Source organism: Castanea sativa, chromosome 5 (genome assembly GCF_040712315.1).
Source record: "Castanea sativa cultivar Marrone di Chiusa Pesio chromosome 5, ASM4071231v1".
Taxonomy (NCBI): Eukaryota; Viridiplantae; Streptophyta; class Magnoliopsida; order Fagales; family Fagaceae; genus Castanea; species Castanea sativa.
In genome coordinates, this window is record NC_134017.1 from 80,406,357 (window position 1) to 80,423,010 (window position 16,654).

The 16,654-nt window shown below is 31.2% G+C and overlaps 1 protein-coding gene across 4 annotated transcripts; it reads right to left on the minus strand.

The window, feature by feature from the left end:
• Positions 1–4,235: 4,235 nt before the first annotated feature.
• Positions 4,236–16,412, minus strand: LOC142633979 (beta-amyrin synthase-like). Of its 4 annotated transcripts, XM_075808245.1 has the most exons (19): positions 16,152–16,411; positions 15,598–15,903; positions 10,738–10,923; positions 10,466–10,555; positions 10,115–10,312; positions 9,853–9,937; positions 9,503–9,669; positions 8,931–9,122; positions 8,726–8,839; positions 8,514–8,633; positions 8,286–8,408; positions 8,098–8,196; positions 7,510–7,566; positions 7,201–7,391; positions 6,227–6,404; positions 5,928–6,008; positions 5,758–5,841; positions 5,463–5,599; positions 4,236–4,329 (listed from the first exon to the last, which is right to left on the minus strand). In XM_075808245.1, the coding sequence occupies exons 2-18, from the start codon at positions 15,796–15,798 to the stop codon at positions 5,477–5,479; spliced, it is 2,289 nt and encodes a 762-aa protein (XP_075664360.1). In that variant the 5' UTR covers positions 15,799–15,903; positions 16,152–16,411; the 3' UTR covers positions 4,236–4,329; positions 5,463–5,476. The 4 variants fall into 4 exon arrangements, with proteins under 4 accessions (XP_075664360.1, XP_075664361.1, XP_075664359.1 ...); XM_075808246.1 differs by lacking the exon at positions 4,236–4,329 and having other exon boundaries at positions 5,325–5,599; positions 8,122–8,196; XM_075808244.1 differs by lacking the exon at positions 4,236–4,329 and having other exon boundaries at positions 5,325–5,599.
• Positions 16,413–16,654: the final 242 nt, after the last annotated feature.

A 16,654-nucleotide genomic window follows, 5' to 3' on the forward strand; every position in this document is an offset into this window, starting at 1 on the left:
GTGTGTGTGTGTGTGTTTTTTTGGATCTATGTGATTACATTTTTCTTGATTGAGAGATGATTCTGAGAGCTTAAAATGTTATTTGGATCCTTGGTTGAGTTGCATGCTTGATTGCATTCATGTCTGTGTTTTTCTCTTCTTGAGAAACTATTTTTAAAGCAATCTCGACAACTTCTCGACACCTCTCGACAGCTAAACTATTTATCGAGCTCTTCAGCTTTTCTTTATTGCAATCTTGATAGCTCTTCAATAGCTCATCAATCCATCGAGAAAGTCTCTGTCTTCTCGATAGATGCTCGACAGCTCCTCGATCCATCGAGCTCATTCTTGCTATAGACACCTCTAGATAGCTGCTCGATAGCTGTATCTCTCCAAGCTTTTAAAGCTCGACACCTTTTGATCTGTTGAGATTTAAGAGGTTCTATAAATAGATTCCTCACAATACCAGACTCACTTTTCTCAATCTCTCTCAATTTTTTTTGTCCCTTCACCTCCCAAATACCTCTCTCTCACTCTAAACTTCATTCCCAAGAGTTTTCTAGCCTTAGATTGATCTTTATTTTTTTGGTAAGATCTTTTTTCTCTCGTTCTCTCATGCATGTCATGTTTTCTGACCTAGCTTTTGGGATTTTGAGAAATTTTTGGAGTTTTTCAAAATTGATGAAGTTTTGTGAAATTTTTGGGATGTGCTTTGTGTAAATGATTTTAAATCATCATGCATTGCATAACATTTTCATTATAACAATGTTTCATGCATCTTAGATGTGTATTTACCTTGTTGCAATGATTGTGTGCTAGTAGGTTTGGATTGGGCTGAGCGCATGATGTATTTAAATTTGCATGTAACATGTTCATGCATACGTACCTTCAAGTTTCTATATTTGTTATACTGTATCTTGTTGGTGCTTTTCTGATTCTCTCTCTCTCTCTCTCTCTCTCTCTCTCTCTCTTATGATCAATTGCGTTATGGCACCTAAACATAAATCTACTCCATCCTGGAATCCTCTTCATTTCGAGGCATCTACCTCTTCTGATCCTACCCCCTCTCATATTCGGTTTCGTGATGATAAAGCCCGCAAGGACTTTTCAGAGAACTTTTCTAGACAAGGCATTCATTCGGACTTCTTTGACACTGACCTACCCACTATCATTCACAGTAGGGGTTGGGAGTCATTGTGTGACGTCCCAGTCACTGTGTGACATCCCAGTCACTTGTCCATCCTTGCATGTAGGGCCTACACTTCTGGCTAGGGCATGGTTCTGATACGATTTGTAATGACCGTGCCCCCAACTATGTAGATATTGTCTACTTTGGCCCATACCCCTCAAGGTTTTGTTCTCCCCCAAAGCACACATTAAAGGGAGGTCATTCCTTATAAGCATATCTTCATGTGCTTCCCTAGACGATGTGTGATTCCATGGAATGCAAGACCCTCATTTTGGGTCACTACACCTCAACTCTACCAAAATCAATGAGTCCTTGACTCTACCACAAAATTAATGGAGTCCTTAACTCTACCAAATATTAATGGAGTACTTGACTCTACCAAATTAATGGAGTTATTGACTCTATCAAATCTTAAACAAGTTGGAATTCTTGACTCCACCAATTTAAAATAAAAATGCTTCAATGGAGTCTTTAACAACCAAAATTATTTTAAATAAAGTGGGGATTCTAATTCCTTCAAATTCCAACATGACTAATTCTTTGGGATTCCTAATTTCTTAATAAAAAATTGAGTTTCTAATTCCAAAAATGAAATGACTATAAAATTGATTTGAGAAAATTTTCCAATTCCCTACTCCTAAAATATGTTCATAAAAATAAAATTGCTTCAAAGAAGTTTTTTTCCCTTAATTAAATTTAGGAACCACAATCAAAATAGCATTAAAATTCCTACAAAGAAGCAAAAGCAAACGAAAGAAATGGAAAATTGCTTGAACATTCAACTTCTCAAAGAAAAAATCCTTGGTTCAACTTCCATAAAAACATGGACCTTGATTTATCATTGAGATTAAAATCAACTATCTCACCCAAAAATGAAATTAAGTTGATGCTTAATTAAACATCAAGTATTTGACTTAAATGTCCATTATTTAAATTGGGCAAAATCATATTTGAGGATTTTAAATCTAAAACCTCAAAATAAGAACTACGAATTGGCTTAATCCATGTCAAGGGTACGTAGGCAACTTAAATAAATTATTAGGTGCAGCCACAAATAAATAAAAACACATATTCCCTCAAACATGAAAATAAATAAATTTATGTACAAAGGCAATGTAGTTGGAATCAGAGGGTCTTCCCTTAAAACAAGTGATTATAATTAAGATATATATATATATATATATATATATATATATATATATATTATTTTGAATAGGTACTACTCACATCAATGAAACACATACACCAAAAGGTCTATGGGTGAAATTATGTTTAAAGAATAACAATTTTTGTTAAACATAATTTGACAATATTTGTTAAACATAAAATTGACGAATTTCGTTAAACATAACTTAACGATCTTTGTTAAACATAAGTTAACAATTAAATTAACAATTTTCGTCAATAAATCTTATATTCAAACCTAGTTCAAATGGAAGTTATTATTGCCTAGCCTAAGCTTGAGTAAATTTGGCCTCAAACAAGAAAAATGAAATTAGTTTAAGGGTTTGGTTATGCATTGGGATGGTGTTTGACACCTCACGTCAAATCATCAATGTTCACCTCATTTTGACTGTTTCTCATAAATTCTTGTTTAAGTTCAATAGGTTTACTGTTTGCAAACTATGACAATTGTAAGTTTTATTGAATAAGAAAGTGTGTTGTTGAGTCCAATACAAAGACTCAGGATAAGCTCGAGGAAAGTGTAGTTTTTGTAATTTCCTCCCTTATTGACAACTCATTTATTTAAATTATAGTGATAAAGGGTATTGAATTTTTCAATAACGTTAAGGGTAAGTTAATAAAATTATTTGTAAAATTATCATTTTCAATTCTGTTTTATTACCTTTAATGCCGTGTCAAATTTGATTGTAATTCTCCAATCATTTACTTGCATGTTTATGGGATTAAATGTAATGGGTAGAGTGTTCAATTTGGTGAAGAACTATAAAAACCCACATCATCTAGGCCCATCACTATCATCACCTCTTACATATCAATAACTATCCACCACCTCAACAATTTTTTAAATAGTTTCGTAACTTTAACATTTTCCCTATTGAAAACAACAAGAAATGTTAGCCAGCTACAAGGCTCTTGGCCTTTATACTTTAATGACATGTTATTGCAATAATTAAAGAAACATAAAGTTTTTTATGAAAAAAAAAAATACATAAATTAGAATTGCGGCCTCAATAGAATTCTATTCTTCATGAAATAAGCTTACGTGAGCTAGTGGTGTTTATGAAATAAACTCTTCAACTTTGTCTAATTATTTTGTTTATTTTATATTTTTGGTATATTATAGTTCCGTCTCATGTTGTTCCTTTTAACCTACGAATTTGTTTCTTTAGGTGTACAGAAAATTCAAGAACGCCATCAAGGTTAGTCCTCACTTTTTTCTTTTTTATATTTTTTTTGTTCTTTTGATAGGTTTTGTAACTATTTTTTGAATGTTTTTGTATGAAAAATTCGATAATGTTGTCCAAGTTAATCCTCTCTCTTTTCTTTTCTATATTTTTAATCTCTACACTATCATTCACCTTTTGCAATGTTGTTAAGGAAATTGTTGCTTTTGTTCCTTTTTTTGGATTAAAACATTGACAAAATTTAGATACAATACCTTAAATCTTATTTTTTAGAATCTCTTTTTAAATTTTAGTCACCTGTCTACTTTACTAATAAAGCTAACCACTGTTAACTTTCTTTCTTTCTCTCTCTCTGTTTTTTTTTTTCCTTGGATGCATTAACAGAGCTACCCTGTGTTGGTTTCTCAAAAAAATAAATGGCCAACCTTCTTGTTTAGCTTAGAAGAAGACACAAATCTTAGGTACCCAAACCTTACCTACGGTACACAAATATTAGGAACAAATCTCAAGTACACAAACTGTAAATACACAAAATGGGTTCGGCATATCCTTATGAGTTGTAAAACCCAGTTCTCACATTCTTCAAAATTTGCAAAATCCTCATCTCCTTCTACCGCTATTTCATCGTTGACAACATTTTTGTTCTTATTTATTACGCCACAAAGACAGAGACTTCAAAGGGCACATGATGGAAAACCTTTAAAACGACGCGTAAACTACCGAGGCTTTGCGCTTAATTGAGAGGGCGTGTTGTGAACCTAACCATTTGTAGAGATCATCGTCGAGCCCAGCCTATGATGATAAGAAAAGAGAGGAATAGGAGGGTCACTTCTAAAAGGTTTGTTTGTTTTTTTTTTAACGCATCCAACGAAAAATAAAAAGAAAGAAAGACATAAGTTAACGCGATAGGTTTATTTTTTAAATGATAAGTGTTGAAATTTAAAGGAAACTTAAAGAACACGAGAATCTAAGTTCTGCCCTTTAGTGACTCTCAAAAAAAAAAAAAAAAAGTTTTGCTCTTTAGTCAATTAACATGATAAAACCTTCAACTCCTCATAAATTTTTTATGAATATTGGTTAATTAGATTTTATAAAGACCCATAGACTTCATAAATCATATATTTAAGGTGTCAATTATGGTAAATATTTATTCACTCATATTTTTCGGGAGTTCAAGTTTTTTTTTTTTTGTTACTTTTTAATTTTAACATACTATCATTTAGTAAGCTTTTTCAATTGGTGTTGTTGATGTGGTGCTTATGATGAGTAAGTGGTAAATACAAAAAACAAAAAATTCAAGGCACAAATTAATCTTATGGGTAAGTTTTACAGCTAATATTGAATTTAGTAACAAATAATGCAATCTCTAAGCTGTAACTTATAGCAACATCTCAAATTACAAAAAAGAAAAGAATATATATATATATATATATATATATATATATATTCTACAAAATAAGAAAATAGACCAAAATTTCTTTGAATCTTATTTTTCAACAGTGTTTAGTGTGTTTGGATTAAGATTTTGTTAATTTGTTAAAAGTGGAAAAAATATATACATATAATCACATATATCATAAAATTGAAGTACAATTTTAGAATTCAAATCAAATCAAAATTCATAATTGCAGTCTAATTTAATTCTATATGTCCAATTAATTTTAAAATTTTTTGTGCCGAGTGACTTCCATTCATAATGCTTAGTGTGGAAATTGAGATGAATATTTCATCATTATAATTATTAATGTTTCGGTGTGTAAGTGCAAGTTACATCATTATAATTATTGTAGGCCTTATTCCCATTTTATTTAGGTGGCCATTATAAACTTATATGCAGACACTAATAGCTACTAAAGAAAGATGAAGTACTGGTGGGTAAGACAAAAAAGTAAATGGTACATAATGGTAAAGACTTAAGAACTCACTATGCCACTCTTAACTATATAGTTTTGGATGGCAATGGAACATGCTTGCGGTATTCTCCAAGAGCCCACAATGGGAAAACATTTCTATATGCTGAATAGTGCAACATGCAGTTTTTCAAGTAGACTCCTGTGGTTTCCTGCCACAACAAAGTAATTAATGATTAAATACAAATTATTTGAAGTAAAATTATTAGTCAAGGGAAAAAACAACGTTCCATAATGGAAGAATGATATCTATGTCTTGTCAATTTTCATATTTCTATTTGTTATTTGAAGTTATATTAAACAAAGACACCTGTTGAGGAAAATCGCCATTTTCCAATTGGGAATTGATTATCAACTTCGCTGCACGATGAAGAGGTGTTGGGTCTCTTTCAGCCTATTACAAGTAAAATTTTATTCTTAGAATTATTCAAGAAAAACATATGATAACATGATATATATGTTTTTAAACCATAAACTAACTTGTTTGGCATGAATAAGACCCATCATTGCCCATGCAGTTTGTACCAAATTTGATCGATTTCCTTCAAGAGGTATATATATCTATGACCGAGCAAAGAGAATTTGTTATTTTAATTTTCATGGAAGAATCTATACAACATCTACAAAATCTCATTTAAAACAAGAATAGATATAAATTTCTTTAAATTGAATCATTGATCTACAAAAACACATTGAACCAAATTGATGTAACGCAAGATATTAAATATGGAAAGATAAAGAATTTAGAGGCTTAAGCAAAATCCATGGTTAAACACTACCTTTTCAGGGCATGAAAGATGACTCTCCGACCAGCCACCATCATCTTTTTGTGTTCTGAGTAAAAACTCAACAGCTTTTCGTATAGCAGGACAATTGTCGTAAGTCATGCCCACTGCAGCTAATGCTCCAAGGGCAAACCATGTACCATACATAAAACAAATTCCCCAATTTCCATACCTACGACAAAGTCTCATCTTGTAATTGATTTGTATTACATCTATATATAAAACTATGATAACAATAATAGTAAGCAAATGTTTCAAATTCGTCATATAATTTATCTGACCATAATAACAATGATAATATGATGTCAATGAAATTTTGATACTACATTTTGGGCTGATTTTTGTTTTCATCCCTACCTTTTAGTTCCTGATTATGAAAAACTATGTCCATTTTGATCACTGCTGTTAACCCACTAACAAAAAATTCATATGTAGCAAACAAAGCACACTATTGGCATGTTAAATGCTGTTGTGGCTAATAAAAAAAATTATTTGATTTTTAAAAAATGCCACATCAACATTTAAATAAATAAAAAATTACAAAAAAATATTAATTCTCAATTTTAATTTAAACTGAAAAAATTAAAAAAACAAGAATTAAAAAAACTTTTTCTACTTTAAAGATTGAGAATGACAAGACTTCCAAAGACTACCAAAGAATAGATACAAAGTATTGCCATTATATTCATACCCCCCACTACAATATATATATATATATATATATATATATATATATATATATATATATATATATATATATATAAATATATATATATATTGCTGACAGTCAAATTTCTTTTAAAGATCTACCACACAAGCATGTCTTAGTATCGCTAGTGAAACCGAACAAATTTCCACCGTGGAACTTCAGATTTTATATTCGAATGGTATTCCATAGGGACCAAAATGAGAAATCTAAAAGTGCATTTACGTCTAATAATATTGAGTAAACTAGTACATGAACATACCAAGAACCATCAGGCATTTGTATGTCTAAAATGTATTTGACTGCTTTTTGAATAGAATTCTCAATCTCCTTTTTCCTGTGCTCAGGGTGCAACTTCTTAAACAAAAGTAAAGCTTGGATTGATGATGAAGTGCACTCAACATACTCATGCTCAACAACAATACCCTCGAAGAATTCTGTGGGATTAAGCCACTAAAGGGAAAAAAAGGTAATAAATTTTCCATTGATATATGATAATTAAGATTGAATATATCTGCATAAATTTTCAAATGAACATTTCAATGACACTTCAATATGTTAAGGTACTAACTTCTAACCACTCTTGAGCTCCTGCGGGCTCCCAAGCTGATAAACCTCCATTCTTACTCTGCATCATTAGCATGGGAGTAATGATTAAATATGTAAAGAAACAACCACCAAAAAAAAAAAAAGCAAAACAAAGAAAAATTAACAAAGTTGCTTCGGAGTTAGTTCAAAAGATGATGAGCGTTTATATATATTGAAAATTGTAAACCATTTTGGTTTTTTAAGAAGAATATTCTTAGATAATAAATCTCTTTAGATTTGAACAAGTAATTTTTGGCACTTTTAGATCCACCTATAACAATGGTAGCTTGTATTACCTATTACTATTCATGCATATGCATGCAAAATAATCAAACATAAATATACAACACCATGTTAGACTAATGGTTAGATGATTAGTTCACTAATTCATAATTGTTTTAAGATTTTAGGAAGAGTATTAATTTTTAATGATATTATAGCAATTAGACAATGGTAACAATTAACTTCCATTAATTAGCAATGGTAAAATCAATTAAATTCGTCTCATCCTAAGGGCATATGTTTTTGCAACAAGTGGTAATTTATCATTCTATGAAAAGTTAATCCTCACTTGTAAATAAAGTAGGATATTTACAGCATCAAACAAGCACTCAGGTTCCATTTTCTCACCAACAACTTCAGGTGGCATCATTGAAAAAAGCAAGCAGCACTGTGAAGTAAAGGAGAATTTGGTCAAATGGTGATTATGGACAAGTAGCAATAGTAGAATCTGAAGAAGCATTAAACAGAGTTATTGACCTTCGAACATTCTGCAGTGCAATCAGAAACTTGTAATCCATGATCTTGATCAGAGAAAGTCCAAGATCCTTTAGAAATGTGACGATGCATTTTTCTAAAGTCTCCAGAAGGATTGTCTCTAACCTTTACATTGTTTAAGGGGAACACAATAACTCCAAATGACATATTGATAATGACTTTCCTAAGCAAAAATGTAGACTTTTATGATTTAAGAATTGAAAATCAAACCTGGGATCTTTTTATGAATTCATGCCCTTTCTTCAATACCGGTCCGATATCATTAGTGAGATCACTAGCTAAAAGAGCTTGAATACTGAAACCCACATCCCACGATTGACTACCAAAACTCTACACACAAATTGCATATATCAAAGTTAGCAATTCATGCAAATGGATACGTAAAAAGTTCTACAATTGTTTTGCATAAAATGTGTACTAACATGTGCCTTGATTCCATCTTCAGCGACCCATATGTATTCTTTCACCCTAGCAAGATGCTTCTTAAAAGAATCCCCATTTGGATCTTCCACCCAACAAGCAAGCATACTCATCGACTGTTCAATGCAAATGGCATTAGGAGGAATATTATATAGCCTAAATTTACCATGTCTATGGCTTTTCTAGAGCATTGTAGAATCACATTACCTTTTCCACAACCCCTGTGGTAATGTATCTAGTGACTTCATCTTCATAGTGAATGAGCTTCATTGCTGCTTGAAGAGCTTTTTCTCTAACCAATTTCTTTAAAGGCCAACGAGTGAGAAGAGGCTCAGTTAATAGGTATAGGCTATCCCAAAGTAGATCTTGTATCAAAGGATGTGGATAGTACATATCCTCCTATAGTAATCGATTTCCATAATCAATGCATTAGCAAAAAAAAATCCACAATCAATGCATTCGCAAAAAAAATAAAAATAAAAAAAATAATTCCCCAATCAATGCATTGAAAGATATATTTGAAAGACTTTATGGTATAGGTCATTCCACAATTATCAACCATGAAGGTTGTTGGAATATTCATGTGTGAGTGACATGGTTAGCGAAATATTAAATTTCTAGATTGGATACTAATGACAAGAATGAGTGGTTAATATCGCATAATTGGGTCCAAACCTACAGGCTTAAACTTTTTGGTCATGTTATGTCCTTCTAAGTTATATTAACCCTTCAATTGGAGTCTTCTCATGTTATTATCTCCTCATCAAAGGTAAACTCACATTTGCACATTGATGACGTGCTTTGGCCCAATTAACTTCATTGTAAGGTTGAGTGTAAAGTTCCTCCCTTAATTGAAGAATAAGAGGTGTGATTGGCCCAACAAACCTTCTCCCATATAAGTATGAAAAAGGCAAGTACACCGCCCGACAATAGATCCACATCTTGGCTGCATTTTGGGCACCACAAAATCGATATGTTATAATTAGAATTTGGTGCATTAAAAAGAATGTTAAACCTCTATAGTGACAAAGGCATCAAACAAATGTACTAACTCTGTTTCAACAGTGGCTTGACTGATCTTAGAAGGTTCCACATGCAATAATGATTTTAAAAGCACTAGTGTATAAACCTGGATACATGGGAAGAAATGGAGGAAGAAGCCAAAATTCTGGAGGCATTGGGTTGATTCCAGCCCATTCAAACACACCAAGTATCTACAGTTTAGAGGACATTGTATACTAGTGTTAATTATCAACAAAAAGTCATCATGCATGGTGAATACTTGAAACCAAATTGTGAAAGAAAAATGATTATATTTTAATTTAAAATAAAAATTATTTTGAGTATTTAACTCTAATTTGATGTTAATCTCCACAAATAAATAGCCATACCGAAAGCCAGGACTTTCCCCAAGAAGATATGTGTGTTGCACCACCACGATCAAGGATCCATTTTCTTGCTCTTGTACAAGCATTGTCTTGACCACCATCAGGTCCTTCCCCAAGTATTCGCATACAAATGTAGTTGAGAATTGTGCAAAACATTATGCTGTGGCCTCCTATATAAAATCCCCATCCACCATCTTCATTCTAAAATGTGATAAAGTTTTAGCATAATTACTAGACATGATGTTTGAAGTTTAAACTAAAACAAAAATAAATAAATAATGACAAATGACAAATTTTGCAAAATCTCTATTCTCATTGATTTAGTTAATAGTTTACACTTTCAAGAATATATACCTGATGATTGTATATGTAACGAAGAATTTCTTTTTTATACTCAGCTGGGAAGATAGTATTAATATGTCCTGTAATGTAAAAACATAAAACCTGCATTTTTTGGATCAAATACAAGAAAAATAGTAGTTATATCGAGCTGAAAGCCAAAGTAGTTCACTAGCAAGGATGTTATTTGGAACAATTTCATTGTTCTAGAGGTTTATATTTACTTTGACAAATTATAATGATAATAAAAATATTGAAAAATTAATAACGATAATGATGCAACTCACAAAAGGAGGAAGGAAAAACAAGGGGCCAGCATTTTCAGCAGGCCAATGACCATCACAAGACTGCAAGGCCACATAGAAATGGACAGCCCTCCTCAATGCACTTGTGGCCTTTTCATGTGTGATTTCTTCTCCATCCCCAATCTTTACTGGGGGAATTGTTTGTTTGAAGTTTTTCTCCCTCAAAAACTGCAATCATTTCAATAATTCCTACGTCATTAGCACAAAAAAAATCCTAGCATTAGAAGTTTAGAACTTAAAAATACATAAGTATGAACGTTAGCATCGCCTAAGAATACCATAGAGTTTCATTTCATAAAATAAACAACCAAAACAACATTTATAAATTTGGGCACTATATTATACTAGAATTTTAGTCTAATGAACATTGATCAATAATACCTATTAGCTAATCCAAGTGGCTAATAGAAGATACTGAGAGTTGTGGTAGTTATTGGCTTTTTCTTCTTATTTTTTTTATTTTTTATTTTTTTGGTGTAAATACAATCAAATGATAATTGTTACTTGTTAGAATTGAGAATCAGTTTTCTATATATATGCAAGCATAAGTGTATTGTACAAGTAATACGTTGTACAAGTAAAGTACATTGGACCTAGAGTCCATTGGGGTTGTACACTAACAGCCACGCAAACTCAAAGGAAAGATAATAAACCTTAAGGCTGCGTTTGTTTTGGCTGAAAGGCATTTTAGGAAATCATTTTCCTTTCCTCGCCGTGTTTGGTACGCTCAGAAAATTGGGTCAACGGAAATTATTTTCCGCGTTGACAGTAAAATAAGCCTCCTCACCTTGAAAATGATTTCAGTTTCTATCTTACCTTCAAATCACATTTTACGGACTGAAAAGAGAGAGAGAGAGAGAGAGAGAGAGAGAGAGAGAGAGAGAGAGAGAGAGAGAGAGAGAGAGAGAGAGAGAGAGAGAGCATGAAGAGAGAGTGAGATCGAGGAGCGTCGTCGAGCTCAGACCACCGCCCCAAGCCCAAACTCGCCATCAAGCTCGCACCAGTGAGATTGCTGATCTACTTTCTCGATTGCGCCATAGAGCTCGCCGATCTACTTTCTCGATCACGCCATAGAGATCGCTGATCTGCTTTCTTTGTCAGATCATCTCCTCTCGATTTTGTCGTCCGCCACTCGCCAATCTACTTTCTCTATGTGATGTCTGATTTTTTTTTTTTTGTTGTGGTGGTGTGGGTGGTGGTGTTTCGGTGGTTTTTGTGTTGTGTGGTGGTGGGTTTTGTGTGGATGGTGGTGGATTTTCTGTGGGTGCTAGGGTATTGGTGGTGGTGGATTTTCTAATGTAAAATTTGTTTGGAAGCTGAGAAAATATGAGAAATTAGTAGAAAATTTGCATTTTCAAAATGTTACCAAACACTTGAAATTATTTTCTAATATAATTTTTAAAATACAACCAAACACTAGAAATTATTTTCCTTTTCCGAAAATACTTTCATCTGAAATTATTTTACATCCGAAAAATATTTTACATTCAACCAAACATAGCCTAAGTTTGGAAACTAGATCACGAAAACATTCTATGGGATGGGATTTAGAATAGATGCCTGCAAGCTGATCTTGACAAGTGAGAAAATTTATCCGAAATACCGTGTTAAAATTTATAATAAAAATTTAGCTGTAAGAGTATTTTACAAGTAATATGTACGTAGTTTAAGTAAAGTTCATTGGGCCTATAGCCCGTTGGGATTCTACACTATCAAAAACAAATCTCAAATCCAATTAACCATTTGAATTTGATCTTCTATGTCTAGTGTTTGGTTGTTAACAAATTTTTCTTTTATCATTTTAGGTTCTCTAAAAAAATTTTTATTATAATAATTATACTTCAACTAAAACAAACGGATCAACAAAATGCACATGTACCAGTTGTACATTTATATGTCAATGCAATGCAAAGATAATGTTGGTTATATAATTATTGGTAAAAGAGTGATTCTAGCTATACAATAAATTTTATTATATAGTTTTACGAAGGGGTAATTACACTCCCCTACTTTGATGTTTGGGGAAATGACACTCCACTCCAAACTTGGAGGGAAAAATGACATCTGATTGAACAAACTTTGTAAAATTAATATTATAAATATTGTGTACTAACTTACCATTTCCTTAAGGGTAAATTTCTAAAATTATTTTATTTCATTATTAAAATTCATTATTTTAAATTTTTAATTAAAGTGTATTTTAAAATATTAAGTGTGAATTTTTCTTAATAATTTTTTTTCTTTTTTCAATGGGTTATGTAGAGATTTTGCATTGCAAGTATTTTGGTGTTTAATAAATTTTTGTTTTAATTCTAAATTTTTCAAATTTATTTTTTACTAGCAATGGCTAAATTTTTGTAAAGAGATTCTTTTAAAAATTTAGAATATTTCATTACTATTATAAACAAAAAGGGGGGTGTTAATTTCTTTAAACCTCAAGTGAGAGGAGTGTAATTACCCTTGTTACTAATAACTTATATATGACGATAGATTGGATGGGTTTGATTTTGACCCAATCAGATATGAGTAAGAAACTTATCATACTAAAGCGAGTTATTATATCTATAACCCTAACCTGATTTTTTTATTGGTCAGCTTAACTCAATATAACTCGTATTCATTTTCATTAGAAAAAAGAGGCTCTAACAAACTTTCTAACCTCTCTTTGTTTGAATTTCTTTCAATTTAAATAAAATAAAAAGGAAAATTCCCAATGACTTTAATAATACTTAAATCCTTAAGTTTGTAGTTTGGTAATTCTAATAATCTACTAGTCAAATAATTTCACAAAAATAACAAATAATTAAAATACTTATGCATGGTATACATAAAAAAAAAAATGAAGTCAAATCACCTATAAAATAACTAGCTTTGCATTTGGATTGCCTTTTTGCTAAAATTTTATTTGCATATTTGTTGAAAGATGGTAAAAGTTCACTTGTATTTCAAAAAATTGAGGTCATAAAAAGTTTAACATAAACATATAAGTTTAAAAAATAAAATTAAAAAAAAAAAAAGCAAATTCAAACTCATGCTTAAATATATAGAGCTTTTTTTATTTTTTTTATTTTTATTTTTTATTTTTTTTATACAAGATAGAATTCTATTCTAACTTAATCTAAGTGTATATGTGTGTGAAGCTCTCTCCTGAATACTTGAACCCCAGTCCTTGCCCCCCACACTTCACAAGCAATATCACATGTCAAGTAAAGAAAAGTCAATTATAAAGGAAAAATATATTATTAACTTACTATAAACTACTCAATTTGGTAGTAGATCTAGTCCAACGCTGAAAATATTCTTTTTTGACAATTGGACATTAAGTTTTACTAATACTTTCAGTGATCTATGATATAGAAAATTTAATATAACTTTAGTACACAAACATATATTGAAAATATATTAATAAAACATATAAATTTAAAAATTTATAATAAGACTTTATGAACATGCGGGTTTGGTTGGATCAAAATTGGGTACAGATAATAAGTAAAGGTAAATAAAGAAATCATTATTACACCATTTTTTTTTTTTTTTAGAATCATTATTACACCATTTCAGATACTCTAATTCTATAAAAGTTCAAGTGTTAAACTATTGGATTCTATTCAATACAAAAAACAACTATTGGATGGCATTATTTATTTATTTAATGCATTAATGGCATCCTAGTAGAATGAGTCAACAATCAACACCAATAAAATATTGAAGGTCAGGTAAGACTTTCTCTGTTACTTATTAAGACTTTCTTTATTTGTTTTTTAAACAAAAATTCAGTTTCGATTGTTCCAAATAAACAAAATAATAATAATAATTACATATGCAACCAATTTCACTTCTTTTCTTTTTTTTTACCAAGCACTAGTTTTATGTGAAAATAATGTTGCATTCATTATGATTTGTCACCTTAAACATTGTGATAGAAGTAAAAAAGAATTAAGACAAAATTGCACTATAAATCCCTAAAGTTTACATGTTAGAGTAGAAATTCTATGTTGTATATAAAAAAATAAAAAAAAAAGTAGGTGCTATTGTTTCTTTAATTTTTTAAAATAAATTGTATAAGTTCTTTCGTTAATTATTGTATTAGTGGTATTGCATATGTGGTTGATGGAATAGTAAACTAACATTTTTTTTTTAATTATATAGTACTTTTCTAAAAAAAAAATTACAAATATTATTTTACACTTCAAAAACCCATTAATGTCAAAATACTTCATCAGGTAAGTAACGGATAATACCAAATCAAACATGATTAGAACTCTTTTTCCAATCAATTACGTAGTAATTTATAAGACTATCCATATTTATGTATATTATTTAAACAAGTTATATGATTCAATAAAAACGTTATGTGACTAAAACTATAATAGATAACATTTTCAATTACCACATCATGGGTTGAAGCAAGATACTTAACGAATATGTTAAAATTGTTATGTCATGTAAGATTGTTGTTGAATGAAACAAAATCATGTCATAGCATTATTTAAAGGGCCATGTTAAAGGGTACTCTTAGGATAAGGATGGAGCCATTCTTTGGCTTTGGAAGCAATGGACCCCACTAAAATTTGAAAAAAAAAATATTGGTACACACACACACATATATATATAGGAACTAGTTTAGCAATTTAATTCAATAAATTTACACTTAAGCCACCCTTACAAATAGCAAACTCTAAAAAATAAAAAATAAATAAGCCCAATAACAAAATCACCAACACTTATACCAATACCAAAGTTACAAAATTCTCTCATTTAAAAGTACAAAAGAAATTCTTATAAGCACGTGAAGTTAATTTTTTGACCGCGCATGACAGAAAAATCATTAGTTTAAGGTACCTGCATTCGCCAGAGAAGATCACCGCAAGCCGGGAATTGACGTCGATTTTTGTGGAAATTTTGACGAGCCTCTTCAACCTCAGCTCGCTCTTCTGGTGTACCAGCCTCCGGGTCAAACTCCCATGTTTGTCTTCCCGCAAAGTTATTTGTACTAAAAAGGTAAGGATCATTTTTGCCCTCTCCTATCTTCAGCTTCCACATTCTTTCTTAGTTAATTTGAATCTGCATGTGCAAAGCTCTATTTTAGTGATGATAATGACACCACTCTCTTCTCTTCTCTTCTCTTTTGCTTCTAACTATTAGAGTCTGTGATAGTAAATAATCATGTATATATATATATATATATATATATATATATATATAAAGATACAATGAACATCATTTCAGCAAAGAAGATTAGAGTCTGTGATAGACAAACAACATACGAAAAAAGATCTAGAAAATTACCATTTAGATGACGAATACCAGAAAACACTTATGTGATCCCATATATTTCACTGTAAACATGTTAGAATACGAGAGAGAGAGAGAGAGAGAGAGAGAGAGAGAGCTACCTTTATGAAATATATGGCACTCAAAACATGTAGTACTGTTCTGTTAAGAACTTCCCACCAATATAGATTTGGCTATGGAGAGGAACAAATGGAGATTTGTGGGTTGGCAAGGCCTTAAACTTGAGAATAATTTTTGATCTTCAACAGGCTGAAACTCGCCTAATATAGAAAAAACTACACTAATTAAGTATTAGAGAGTGCCGTAGTGACGAAGGTTTATTACTCTAATTTCTTTTGGTTGGGTCAGCCGGATATATATTTGTTCACTACTAGGATGTCCACCAACTAATGAAGTGAACATAAATGAGAGGGTATGGGTAGTTTTGTGATCTTCAATAGGCTCAACAGTGTAATACAAAAGGTACACCTACAACGACTCTACGAGTTAAATTATACATATGTTGTCAGGAGGAAAATGTTGGGTCCTAGCCTGCGTTTGGATACTGAGTCTGTGTTCAAGCTAGTCCAGTCTTTCACGGTTTTTTTTTTTTTTTTTTTTTTTT

Coding starts and splice junctions, on each gene's coding strand:
- LOC142633979 (XM_075808245.1), bottom strand. CDS start 15,798: ATGTGGAAGCTGAAGATAGGAGAGGGCAAAAATGATCCTTACCTTTTT. Junction 10,924..15,597: donor ATCTTCTCTGGCGAATGCAG/GTACCTTAAACT, acceptor AAATGATTGCAG/TTTTTGAGGGAGAAAAACTT. Junction 8,197..8,285: donor GCACTGCAGAATGTTCGAAG/GTCAATAACTCT, acceptor TTTACTTCACAG/TGCTGCTTGCTTTTTTCAAT.